The 13792-nt window shown below is 34.0% G+C and overlaps 2 protein-coding genes across 10 annotated transcripts; one reads left to right on the top strand and one right to left on the bottom strand.

The window, feature by feature from the left end:
* Window positions 1–315: 315 nt before the first annotated feature.
* LOC116336585 (U4/U6 small nuclear ribonucleoprotein Prp3) lies at window positions 316–2901 on the bottom strand. The gene is made up of 3 exons (XM_031760513.1): window positions 1700–2901; window positions 1326–1610; window positions 316–1249 (listed from the first exon to the last, which is right to left on the bottom strand). The coding sequence occupies exons 1-3, from the start codon at window positions 2541–2543 to the stop codon at window positions 507–509; spliced, it is 1872 nt and encodes a 623-aa protein (XP_031616373.1). The 5' UTR covers window positions 2544–2901; the 3' UTR covers window positions 316–506.
* Window positions 2902–3513: 612 nt separating this feature from the next.
* Window positions 3514–12087, top strand: LOC116352485 (eukaryotic peptide chain release factor subunit 1). Of its 9 annotated transcripts, XR_004202295.1 has the most exons (9): window positions 3519–3640; window positions 3718–3974; window positions 6953–7342; window positions 7971–8616; window positions 8700–8855; window positions 8934–9131; window positions 9214–9361; window positions 9702–10788; window positions 11355–12087. XR_004202295.1 is itself a non-coding variant. In XM_031785125.1 (8 exons), the coding sequence occupies exons 3-8, from the start codon at window positions 7257–7259 to the stop codon at window positions 11435–11437; spliced, it is 1317 nt and encodes a 438-aa protein (XP_031640985.1). In that variant the 5' UTR covers window positions 3522–3640; window positions 3718–3974; window positions 6953–7256; the 3' UTR covers window positions 11438–12087. The 9 variants fall into 9 exon arrangements, 8 of the variants coding, with proteins under 8 accessions (XP_031640986.1, XP_031640985.1, XP_031640992.1 ...); XM_031785125.1 differs by lacking the exon at window positions 9702–10788 and having other exon boundaries at window positions 3522–3640; XM_031785126.1 differs by lacking the exons at window positions 3718–3974; window positions 9702–10788 and having other exon boundaries at window positions 3514–3640.
* The last annotated feature ends 1705 nt before the right edge of the window (window positions 12088–13792 follow it).

The raw sequence follows: 13792 nt of genomic DNA, 5'->3' as shown, positions 1-13792 counted from the left end.
ATATATAGATAATCATATGTGTGTTGACATACCATTTTGCTGCGGAAGCTGTAGCCCCAGTGGAACAACATTGTTTTCGCTATCACGAGCTGGAGGATTATTTGCCATGGTGAATTATTTTTGTAAAAAAAAACCGAGAAAAATATAATAAAAAAAACTAAACCGAAATAACGTGATTTACTTTAAGGCACACCTTATGAGAATGTCGTAATTAGTTTGGGGTACGTTCGAGTGTGTCGCTTTTCAATTGAGTTTCTGTCATGTGTATGCATTTGACAGTACAACGTACGCCGGTTCATTTAAACGATAAGATCTCTTTTCAAAAATTTCATAATTTTTATTTTATTGCCAAACAAAAATGTATAAATACGATTACAAATAACGGTTTATCTCTTAAATTTGTTGCTGACATTTTTTAAATTTTCTTTTCTTCTTTTTTTATTTCTTCTTTCTCTTATAAATGTTCAAAAAGTTCTTTTTTCAAAAAAAAAATATATCAATGCTGTTTACAATGCTTCGAGTACAGCTCCAGAATAGGCGAGATCCCAATACTGTTCAACTTGATGCCTTTGAAAGAATTCGCGTGCCATTTTTTCCATTGGAAATAGTTTGAATTTCATTTCACCAAAATGACGTCGTGCGCTCGTTCCTTCCCAAACAAGAACGCATGAATTTGGCACTTCATTTCCATCAGCATTGTTTACCATATCCTCATCCCATTTGATGCGATTCAACATAAGACGTCGATACTTCTTCTGTTGCTTTGGTCCACCTTCAACAACAACAACGCAACAATCACGAAACAGCACCGTAACACCGGTCATCAATAATTGCTTTGCATTTTGTTCGACTTTGTATTTTTTACTGTGGAATGTGTTCAGCTCACGAATTCGATACACAGACACTGATACTCCGCACGATACATCCTCCTTTACTTTACGGATTTTCTTTTCACGTTTCTGTTCGGCTGTCAATTTTCTCGCATTGTTTGCATCTTCATGGGCTTTTTGTCGTTTTGCCATTTGTTCGCGCACATGCGATTCAATTTTGGTCGGATCTTGAACGGCTTCATTGCCCAAAGCACGCATTAAATTGGCTATACGTAATTTTGGTTCCGGCGGTGGTATCAAACCCAATCGAATCTTTTCTTGTTCCTCTTTCCATGCTTCCCGTCGATTTTGCCGTCGTAATTTTTTCTGCTCTGCTTTTGTTAGAAATACCGGCAAATAGACTGGCTTAATTGGTTCATCTGAAATGTCCAAAAAAACAACAACATTGTATTAGAAACGTTTTTATTTTTTGAAAATTCAATTTCATATACTTACTCGGCGGTTTCATTTGTGTTGGATGTTCAATTAAATTGGTTATGGATAACTCTCTAATAGCAATATTATCACCGTGCATGGTCTTAAGATCGTTGGCCAATATGACTGAGTCCCACCATTCCATCTGTGGCACATCTTCGGCATGTGAATCTTGTTTTGGTGCAATCAATGCTAATTTTGTGGCCGAACTAATTCCAGTCTTGCGTGCAATTTGCGATATTTCATTTTGTAATTTCTCCAATTGTGTTTTCATGCGTAATTTTTCGGCCATCTGTTGAAATTTACCTAAGGGGAGAATCACAAAAGAAAAGAATAGAATTATAATCGAAAAAGAATCAATAACAATTATTAATTGAATTGCTCCTAGAATTTACCAGGTTCATGAAAGCGTAATGAACGCTTTGATCGTATGGCTGGCTTTGCCGTGATTCGATCGTCAAAGAATGTTTGCGATTGATCCTCTTGTTGCCGGTCATTTGCCGTTGCCGCTTTGCTAAATGTTTCCTTTTTCTTGGCTCGAATGTTTGCCTTAAGCGTTGGTGCCAATGTTGGTATGCTAATTGCTCGTCCGCTATTGTCAACCGTTCTCCCTTGTTCATCAAGAATCAATGGTTTCGGTTTCTCTTGCACTTGCGGTATTATCGCACTCATTCCGATGCCCGATAATTTCGCTTTGATTTGTGCCTGTAGCATGGCAATCTTTTTGGCGCGTTCCACATCCTCTTGATTTGCCGGATCTTTTGATTTCAATGTACTCAACGCCTTTTTACGCTCTTCAATTTCACGTTGTGCATTGGCCATCATCATGTTGATTTGTTGTGATGTTAGGCTTTTTGATTCGGTTTGCCATGACGGTGGCGGTACCACAATTGGCGGTGCAACCGTTGGTTTTGGTACGGACACCTCATTCTCTTCGTAGCCGGTCCGAATTTTTTTGATAACTTTTTCATCGTTATCATCATTACCGCGTTTATTTAATTTCGATACGGTTTTTCGTCGTTCAATTAAATCCTCCAATTTATCATAGATTCGACTTGCTTTCTTGCTATCAATCCAATGACTTAGTTTTTCGGTAGCTCGCTTTCGATCGTAACCACTGTATAAACATTTTTCCAGCGTTGACACAACATCAGAATGATTATCGGACACTTTTTCGGCAACGATTCGTTCCAATTCAGGTCGCAACGATTCAATATCACGTTGCGTCAAATGCGACATTTTAATTAAATTTTCAACTATTTCCAAACAAAACACGAAAATTTACTGCTTTTTTTAGTTTCTGAATCGAAAATAAAATTTAAACGTTTGTGTGATGTTTTGATTGGAATTTTGTTTGAGGTTATGTGGTACGCCGTAGAAATGTATGCAGCTTTTGTCACCGATTCTCTATTTAAAATGTGACCAATTCTTAAGCATTCATAAAATTGTTATTTTATTTCCACTGAAAATTCAAAATCATCGTTTTTTGGCAATTCGATTTTTCAAATCGACGGTTTTAACAGCAATTTAAAAAAAAATCTCACAAAATTTGATACACTAAATTCATTGACGAGTGTATTTTAGTATGTTCGCCTGTAAGAACTGACAGTGAACAAATGTCAAACGTTGGATTGACGACCACCACCAATGTAAACAAAAATGGCGCAAAATTTGAACGTTCAACCGTTCAATAGACGATACATTTCAGATTTTCAGTTCAAAAGAAAAAAAATGAAAAAAAAAAAAAAAAAAAAATCTGTTGGAAAATGTGAAGTTCTAGCACACGGTCACAATTTACTGACTGAAAGAAAATCAAATATGAAAAATTAATCAAATATTTGAATTCGCTGCAAATTGTCAAACAGCTGAACCTCAGATGGTAATATTTCGCCGAATTAAATCGCGATTTGACGTAAAACGTTTCATTTTTTTTTATGTTACACATACACGAAAAAAAACGTAGTGATGTATTCAATGCGGCTGCTAAGGCCTTCATGGAATTGTGTGTGCAAAATTTATTCGTCATCATTCGGCACACACCCGAGGTCTCTGTCTACACAATGAAACGATGGCAACACTCTGCATACACGTCTCCACGACGATGAAGAGAAAGAGATTCTCGGCATGACTTTGTCTCGTTCCGATACATATACATGTATCGTGGATACGGGTGTGTGTATGTATTAATCGTCAATCAAACAGTGGAAAAATCTTTCATTCGGCACACATGGGCACATGAATGAACATTGTGTTTGAAAAATCTCCTCATGTATTAAGTGTAGAAAGAAGAGAAGAACCAAAAAAAGAAAAGAAATTCGAAAACGAATTGTTGTAAGGTGAATTTGTGATTTTTTACTCCCAATATTCAATTCATGTGCACATTTTTTTCCACCATTTTTTAAACGATTTGCAGTGGATTGCAATTACAAAGAATTGGCGTGAAATACAAGTTTGTCGTGAATTAGTATATATTTTTTTTTATATATTGGTGTGGTGGTTTGTGGAATTTTTCGTTGGTCTCCGTACATGTATGTGTATGTGTGGGGTTCAAGCGTGAACGGCAAACAAATCGGTGTGACAAAGAAAGGGACAACACAACAGAGCAACGGTGTAAAGAGTACGGATTGATTACGCTTATAATCGAAATTTGTCTCTATTTCTCAGTGAATGGTAAGAGCATGCAAAAACATTGATACACATACACTCACACTCTCTCACACATACATACACACATATACGCACACGCAGAAATAAGAAGAGTTAGAGAAAAAACGCGATAGAGAGCCAACATTTACGCATCGTGTAACTGTATAAGTGAAGGGAATACATGAAAAAAGGGAAGAAAGAATTGTGCCACTGCCATATAGAACAGAGAAAATTATGTATGATGTGTAGACCATTACCGCGAATATTTGAGCGAGAGTGGCGAACATCGCACATTGGCGCACAAGTGAACACTGACGACAAACACACATACATGTGAAGAGAGTAGAGAGAAGAAAAAAAACGCGGAAAATCCAAAAAGAAGAAGACAGAGTGAAAGCACAAAGAGACACATTGCAACGAAAAACGAAGAATAAAACGGAGAAAAAAACAACACAACTGAATGTGTCTAAAGTAAAACGAAGACATCAAACAAGCGCACAAAAGAGATACCAACACAACGGACACACGATTTTTTTTGTGTTGAAGAAACATTGGATGTCTCAAAAGTATATATATATATATATATATATCGTGTGCGATTTCAACACACAAACGAATCGAATAAGAGAAAGACACACAGTACATGTAATCAAAATTGAATGCATGTGAATTATCCCCCTTATGTGTGTGGCTACAGTGAGTGAGTGCTTTTTTTGTCAGAGTAAACTACACAAAACAGAGAATATCTTCCTAATAAGTGTGTAAAAACGTCGTCACTAAAGGTGGACACGCAGTCACAAACCATAGTGTGCGATATCACCGTTTCGTATATTTTATTTCATTTTATTTTATACACACAAAAAGTAAGAGAATTAAAAAAAAAAAACGAAACGGCACTGATACTGGTGGAACTAGCAACAGATCGGAGGAAAAATACAGAAAAAACGAGGCAAAATACGGACTTTTCCACTGTTCATCAAACACATATTTTCCCTGTTCGTTACGTTTTTTTTCCTCTCTCTCCTGTGGTGCGATATATAATTGATAAATAATTTAGACACGACAGTTTCTTCTTTGTATTCAACAAATCGAACAGTTCCATCCGTGGTCCGTGTGTGCCATTTCCAACAAAAAAATTGCCGTTTTATATTTTTTCATTCATTCGTTCGGCGTTTTCATTCTGGTGGATTTGCAACATTTTAATAATATTGTTTGTTAGTTGTTGTTCATTTTGTCCGCCTTCAATGTTTTTTTTCGGCCGTGGAATGTAAGAATTTCATTGAGTGCTGTGTAATTTGAGAGTGTGATTTGTATCATTTGATACTGAAATGTTGTCAACGAAGTGAAGTAAACGAATATAGAGCTGTTCGATATGACATTCCATTGGTGCAATTGGTTATATATATAGGTGCGTGTGTTGATAAATGAACGATTAATGAGAAAATGCATTGGATTAATTCGTCATCAGTTATGACAATGTGTCTTGTGTTCGTGTGACGTTTTCAGTTATAGTCTTCGAAGACTTTCTGTTTTCATTGAAGTGTTGGCAACACCATGATGACCGTTTTTATTCGCACATTTTTTTATTCTTTTTATTTCAAATGAAATCGAACTAAACCTTTTTGGCGTTGTGTGAGTGTGTGTACAGACATATTTTTTAAAAGAATCGAGTACAAAACTGTACTTGTAAAATGTGTGGTGTGGCGATCAGGCAAAGAAATCACCTTTCGATTAACATAGATTCGAATTGTCTGTCTCTCGTTTCTCTCTCTATCTCTCCCTCTCTTGCCGAACAAACAGTAAAATAGACGGCAAATATATCGAAAAGCGAGTAACAATTTCATGTATTTAGCACACACATGTGTAGCCGCGCGCGAGAGAGAAACTTAGATTATCATTACCGTAACGCCACGCGTGAACTATAGTGAAATATAGAGACAAAAGCATTTGATCGAACGGTAGAGTGACAGAGTGAAAAATACATAGTACGTTCGCAATTTGAGAGCGAGAAAAATACTTGAAAGACGTCGATCCGAGAATGTGCTAACAAAAGAGAGTGTAATGTCTGCGAAATTTTCGAATCAAACTGGATTTGGTTGGAAAAAATCGGTTTCATTGTTTTTTTTTTTTAATTTTCTTCATTCCCTTCACGTATATTGACGCATAGATGCGGAATATTTTATATACAGAAATACGAACACGTTTTTTCGACCTTATTTTGAAACGTTTTATCAAATCTTTTTGGCGTTTTTTTTATATATATATTCATGAAACATCGATAATTTTCATCGAAATTTCATTAAAACATGAAAGATCGGTAAATGATTCATCACTCTCTCGAAATTGGAATGCATACTGACGGCAAAAAGCGATACGAACAAATTAAATTTATAATCGTCTGATTCGATTTGGCAACTTTGTATCAAAACTGTGACATTTATCAATTAAAAGCGCACATAGATTGTGTCCATAAACGCCAACATCTTTATGCTACTACGCATGCATTACTCGCTTACATGCGGCTCTCTTCTCCACACACGCACAAATTTTCTTCTTTGAAATTTATGTCTGTATATATAAGAATGCACATTATTTCACTTTCGGTTGGTATTTTATGAATGATATGATCGTGTACATCTGTTTACTTGTAAAATGTTCGATGGAAGTTGATTGCAACTGCTTGGTGATACATGCAATAATGTGACCAAACAACAGATGTCGTCATCGATTCCAATTCGATGCAAAAACAATAAACAATATCTGTTATTTTCGTTTTGTACCATTTGGGATTACATTTTTCGTTTGCATCATTACAATTTCTGCATCATACATTCAGTTAGTCAATCGGTCGGCAATCTATCGCACGTTGTATAGTTGGTTGTTTGCTCATCGCATCACTGCCAATAATAATGAGATGCATTCACCGAATTTCATCATATTACGTATATATATATCATAACATAACTGACTAAGACTCATTTTATTCTCTTTTTTCAATACAGAGAGCCCTTTTACATTTGAACGATAAGTGAACGAAGCGGAGCGCGCTGAACTGCAATCAAGCAGAAACGGCGAGATTTTTTTTTTTCGTTCGGTGGTGAAACAAACAACCATATAAGAAGTGAACAACTCAGAAGAATTTAAAAAACCGAAAACAGGACAAGATTCTCGTGGCGAAATATACACGAACAACAGCAGTGATTTGTGCAGATACAATAGAAAGAAAAAGCGAAAGCAATTTTGTTTTTTATTTTATTTTAGTTACATTTTGAAATTTAAATCGTATAATCAAGTAACCACATCAAAATGTCGGGCGAAGAAACATCAGCTGATAGAAATGTCGAGATCTGGAAAATCAAAAAACTTATTAAAAGTTTAGAAATGGCTCGAGGGTAAGTTTGGCGAAGAATTGTTTGAATGTAACATATATAAAATTTGTGAATGCAGCAAATTTTATTGTCACAATGAGCCCATTTTCAAATTGAATGGAATGAATTAGTATGTGGTTTTGATTGCCAACCGTTAAAATTTGCGCATTACAGAAATTATTCGTATGTTGTTGAGAAAATTGAAAATGTCATTTCGAGACAGACACACACACACACACACACACACAGAGCTGGCGTCCGTTTTTCATACTGTGCCATATTTGCTGCTTATTCGTTTCCTTTTTTTTCTCGTCGGTTTCATTCACAATGCAGTAAAATTAGACCGCGAATCAAGGTTGTCCTTCAATAAGTCATTCAATAATTCAATCGAATTACATCCTAGTGAAAAAAAATGTTTGTCGTATTTTATACAAATGAATACACAAACGGATAATCTTGCAAAACCAACGATAAAAAAAAATCACATGAATGCGCATTCGATTATGTTGGCGAACAATCAACAACGGACATAACCTCAAAATTTCACCGAATTTATTGCATGCGTCTCATGCATATGAAAATATGTCACAAAAGTGAAAAACAGACACATTTTATGAAACATTATTTCATATTTTTATTTTTTATTCCATAGAAATGGCACCAGTATGATATCGCTCATCATTCCACCGAAGGATCAAATTTCACGTGTTAGCAAAATGTTGGCCGATGAATTTGGAACTGCGTCGAACATAAAGTCACGTGTAAATCGTTTATCTGTGCTTGGTGCCATAACATCGGTACAACATCGACTAAAACTATACACCAAAGTGCCTCCGAATGGTCTAGTTATTTATTGCGGGACAATTGTAACCGAAGAAGGCAAAGAGAAAAAAGTCAACATTGATTTCGAACCATTCAAACCAATTAATACCTCGTTATATCTATGCGATAATAAATTTCACACGGAAGCACTCACCGCATTACTGGCTGATGACAATAAATTCGGTTTTATTGTGATGGATGGTAATGGCGCACTATTTGGTACACTGCAAGGGAATACACGCGAAGTATTGCACAAGTTTACAGTTGATTTACCGAAAAAACACGGTCGTGGTGGTCAATCGGCGTTACGTTTTGCACGTTTACGTATGGAAAAACGGCATAATTACGTACGTAAAGTGGCCGAAGTTGCAACACAATTGTTTATTACAAATGATAAACCGAATATTGCTGGTCTTATATTGGCCGGTAGTGCTGATTTTAAAACTGAACTGAGTCAATCCGACATGTTTGATCCTGTAAGTAAAAAAAAAAATCATAATAAATCATGCCAATAAAATACAAATTTTAAACGAAAACATATATTTTACATTGATAACAGAGATTGCAATCGAAAATTATCAAATTGGTCGATGTTTCGTATGGCGGTGAAAACGGTTTTAATCAGGCTATTGAATTAGCAGCTGAATCATTGCAAAATGTTAAATTTATTCAAGAAAAGAAATTGATTGGCCGTTACTTCGATGAAATTTCGCAGGTTTGTTTCATTCATTTTGATTAATTTTCTTTTCTTATGCGATTTCAATCAATAACGGTTTTGTTCTCTCCGGTTTAGGATACTGGAAAATACTGTTTTGGTGTTGAGGATACGTTGCGAGCATTAGAATTGGGTTCAGTGGAAACATTGATTTGCTGGGAAAACTTAGACATTCAACGTTACGTATTGAAAAATCACGCAAACTCGACAACAACAACAGTTTTGCATCTGACACCGGAACAAGAAAAAGACAAGAGTCATTTCACCGACAAAGAGGTACGGTTTACAATCGATGATCACACAAACCAATAGAGAAACAATTTGATATGTTTATTCTTCTTCTCTTTGATAACCTTAGAGTGGCGTCGAAATGGAATTAGTTGAATCACAACCGCTTTTGGAATGGTTGGCAAACAATTACAAAAGCTTTGGTGCTACCTTGGAAATCATTACCGACAAATCCCAAGAGGGAAGTCAATTTGTGCGAGGATTTGGTGGAATCGGAGGTTCGTATTACAATGGACATTTTTCATTTTTTTCTTTTCATTTTATCAAATCGTATACTCGCCATGACTGTTCATTAATCTCAATTAAAATCGATTGAGATGAACAAAGAAATAAACAAAAATTGCATATACCCAACATTTTCTTACTAATCAAATTATTTTTCGTATATCTCATGCTCTCACTCGTTCTCAACTGATGGTTACGGCTCTCTACAAACTAATACCCCATGGTTAAATCACCTTTCATCTGTTTATGTTTAAATGCTCGCCCACCAAAAAAAAATAATCTCTTTTAACATTTAAATCTCGTGCTAAATAAAAAAAAAACATATAAATTTAGGAATTCTTCGCTACAAAGTTGACTTTCAGTCGCTACAAGCTGACGAGTTACTGGACGACGTTGATTTAGACGACTACTAAATAAAAATTCATTAACAAAACCAAATAGACCAATCTAAAACTGAAACTAAACAAAAAAAAAACCCTTTAAAATACTCATCAACTGATCGGATTTGTTGCTCTTTTATTCGTGGATTGAACAAAAACGAATCTCCCATAACAGACAAAAAAAACATCTTTAAGAATAGAAAACGACAAATTTTACAAATTATTACTAATTTTGAAACAAAGCATAAATGAATTTATCATAATCACAATTGACATTAATTTAACAAAATAAAAAAGAAAAGTCTAGATGCTGTTATCCGTATAAATGTTCAACAGAAGGAAGGAGTCGAATAAGAAAAACCTCTAAAAACTAACAGTAAATAGAGAATATTAAGTTCATCAGCTAATTGTGTCATGATTGATTAAATGTTTGTAAATGTGTGCGCCCGCAGTAAATACTATAGCGAATCATTTGAAATTATATGACCCTGACACATTGACACACACACACACAAAAACAATTTAAATAATTGAAATAATACACAGAAACTAAAGAACACAAAAATTCGACCGATTTTGTAAATATATTAAAACCTAGATTAAAACCAACATGGTAAACTTTCGCAACGGTAAAAATCCAAGAAAAAATCAATCTCGAAAGACTCAACTAGAACCGGCATTTATCAATTTTATTTTCGTGCGCGTTTCATTTCAAGCGTTGAGCATCACATAAAACGATTTAGTTATTTGGAGTAAACAAACGACATTGCAATTGGAAATCAAATAAACAAAAGAATCATATAAAAAAATTCTAATTTTCAACAAATTTAAAAAACCGTTCATTTTAAATGCTTAGTATTTTAAATAAAAAAAAAACATTTTAAATCGATCGGAACAGTAACTGAAAAAGAGCAAAAAAAATTAAATTAAAAGCAAACTCCAGGGACATTTACTTATCACGACATTCCAGCACATTTTCGTAAAAGCTTAAAATAACCCCTAACACAGACAAGCCTAACTCTTACCATCATATGTTTAAGGTATTTTCAACAAATGACCCATTTTCTTGTTGTCTTTTCGTTTTGCCATTGAAGTTTCATTTGAAACGTATACAATTATACATATTTTTTTTGTTGAATTCGTAGTTGAGTTAGTGTTTTTCATCATATATGATGGAGTATAGTTGGCATGTTAATTCTTTGGTTTTGACCCATATGTATATAAATATTGGCGCATAATGCCAGAATTGGCGAAATGACAAAAAAAAATATTTCTTAATATAAATTCTTTTGTTGTTCGATTGATATTATTTCTTTTATTGTAGTATGTTCACGTTGTTTGAAAATTGAACATTTTATTGTAACAATACGACAAATTGATGAATAGAAAATCTTTTCATCGAGTGCACTTCAATTCTCAATGGAACTGTTCGATGAAAAGTTTTCCATTCATTTGTCACAGTTCTAATGTTCTAGTGGTCTTTGTTTAACTTATTTTGCCAGTAGTTGTTTCGACAAATTTCATTTAGTTGTGTTTTTTTTTTTCATTCCGAAACCATGCCTTTAGTTAAATAACTAATTTCATTCGTTTTTCTCGTGTATTTCAGGATGCTTACGCTATAAGGTAGATTTCCAAAGTATGCAGCTGGATGACATTGATAACGAGGACTTCGATTTGGAGGGCTACTAAATTGTGAACGCTTTACTGCAAAAACCAACTTTTCAAATCCAACAACAACAACAAAACCACATCAACAACAATTTATAAACATAATCATATAAATCAATACCGATATCTTTCGTAATACGCTAATGAAGTCATCTAGGATGAATGGGGGGCGCATGCAAACACACAAACTGAAAATTGCGTCAATAATTAGCAAAATTGAAAAACTAAAACAAAGAAAAAAAAATAATAAAAAAATCAAAAACGCTTTTCTTTTGACATAACAAAAAAAAAAATATATATATATATATATATATGCAAAAGGTGTAAAAAATCATTCAAATTTCGATATGATTTTTGTCGCTTTTAGTCTTTTTGAAACAACACACAACTTCCAATTTAAAAAAAGAAATTATATCTCAAAATACACAACATGAGCATACACGAGAAAAACAACTCATACATCAAGAGAAAAGCAAGTAATTACAAACACAAAATGTTAACAAAATAAGCTTTAGCACATCCCATCAAATGCGAGAAAGAAAGATCATCGCGACATCAACAGCACCTTGTGACTTCAACCACACACAAATTCCCCCCACAATAACAATAACAACAGAAATTAGTCGATACAAATGAGTTTAATAAACATCCACATCGTCACAGACAACATACCATTTTGTTTATTTTTTCCTCGAAAAAATTCAAAATAATTTATAGCAATGAAAATGAGAAAAACAACTGAAATTCATGCACATAAACAATATAGTTAGATCGATTTAATGTCATCGATAATTTTTTCTTTCCAAGACAACAACCAATTCATTTCAAAGTATCTCTGCTCAAATTGCGAGAACCACATGAGCCATCGAGACCATTTTTGGCACGTTGAATTCGATTTGCAATGATTTTTTAAAGCCATGTTTTGTTAAAACGTCGCTTATTTAGAGAAAAAATTATCGATCGACATGCATCCACGCACACGGATCTTCAATGTGTTTTGTCTAAACTTTTTCGTTTTGGTCTGTATTTTTGTCTCTGCCAAACATATAAATTAAGACAAAATCTGTGTGCGTATCGGCGACATTCACATTTTTAAACAGTCATTTGTATTTCTTTTCTCAAAACAAAAAAAAATTGTCAAGAATAATTTATCAATCGATTTCACAGAGAGAAATGACTTGAATGCAAAATCGAAGCGGTCGCACAGAAAGCGTATTAATTGAGGTTTTTTCCCCCCGAATTCGGATTTTATTAAGCGCTCACAACTTTTTCTTTGATATGGTAAACCAAAAGAAAAAAAATGATATTGTGCCGCACAATGTGTGCGCAACCGTTTCGAATGCTTCGATTTAAATTGATGATTGTTTTCGTAATGCATGCAAAAGGGCGTTTTGACGCAATAACTGTGCATATTTTGTGATCCACATACACATTTTTCATTGGAATACAATCTAAAACGTGCTGTGCTGGGCTGAAAATATGGCGATTCCGTAGAAAAAGCAAAGGCAGTGCCCCTCATTCTTAACATTCAATTATTTCTCTCTGAATGCATCCTTACCAGAGACCGTTTCTCAGAGCATACATGAGGAGGAATGCTTTAAGGAGCCACAGCTCCTCTTCAGTGCGAAGCAAAATATTATAAGTTAAAAAAATATCTACAATTTTAATTATTATTTTTTTGTTTTTTGGCACCACAGAGCGCTCTTCTTCACGTACAGCTCCTCCGAGAAACAGTCTCTGGGCCAAACGGCTGTACTCTGTTCCAATTTCTCAAAAAAACATATTGAGAATATATAATAACAACTATTTAAAAAAAAAAAAAACAAGTGGAGTAAAACAATAACAAAAACCAATTCTAGCAAAATATTTATTTGAAAAGAAACGAAAAAAATAGGAATTTAAATTGTTTGAAATACACAAAAAAAATATGACACAAGTACACATATACACACAAATATTAAGTATTCAGTAACAAATTGGAATTGGAAACAATAAATTTTTATGTATGTATGAAATGAAAAACACAAATATTTATCAAAAACAAACATTTTTGCAATTTGGGTTTTTTTTCTTGAGATCGTGATATTCTCCAAATCCCGTTCTTTAATTTTTTTGTTTTTGTATGAAAAACATGTACTGTTTTCTGCATCATTTAAATCGGCTACGGTGATATCGAATAGATTGGTTTATCTACATAGATTTAATGCACAAAAATTTGGTGCATATCATTTTTGCTCGGATTCCTTTTTTTAGATAGACGTTTTTAAAAAAAAGTCAAATGGCAGATTCCATGAAATATTTTCTTCGATTGCTTGACATTGCCGGTTTAAATTAATAACGAAATATTATTTTAAACAAGAAACATACACACACACA

This window comes from Contarinia nasturtii, unplaced genomic scaffold (assembly GCF_009176525.2).
Source record: "Contarinia nasturtii isolate CC-2019 unplaced genomic scaffold, AAFC_CNas_1.1 Cnas_scaffold_187, whole genome shotgun sequence".
Lineage (NCBI taxonomy): Eukaryota > Metazoa > Arthropoda > Insecta > Diptera > Cecidomyiidae > Contarinia > Contarinia nasturtii.
The sequence above is the reverse complement of the archived record's forward strand: the minus strand, read 5'-3'. Positions and strand labels throughout refer to the sequence as shown.

Coding starts and splice junctions, on each gene's coding strand:
- LOC116336585 (XM_031760513.1), bottom strand. CDS start 2,543: ATGTCGCATTTGACGCAACGTGATATTGAATCGTTGCGACCTGAATTG. Junction 1,611..1,699: donor ATTACGCTTTCATGAACCTG/GTAAATTCTAGG, acceptor TTCTCCCCTTAG/GTAAATTTCAACAGATGGCC. Junction 1,250..1,325: donor AACACAAATGAAACCGCCGA/GTAAGTATATGA, acceptor TGGACATTTCAG/ATGAACCAATTAAGCCAGTC.
- LOC116352485 (XM_031785126.1), top strand. CDS start 7,257: ATGTCGGGCGAAGAAACATCAGCTGATAGAAATGTCGAGATCTGGAAA. Junction 8,617..8,699: donor AATCCGACATGTTTGATCCT/GTAAGTAAAAAA, acceptor CATTGATAACAG/AGATTGCAATCGAAAATTAT. Junction 9,132..9,213: donor GTCATTTCACCGACAAAGAG/GTACGGTTTACA, acceptor TGATAACCTTAG/AGTGGCGTCGAAATGGAATT.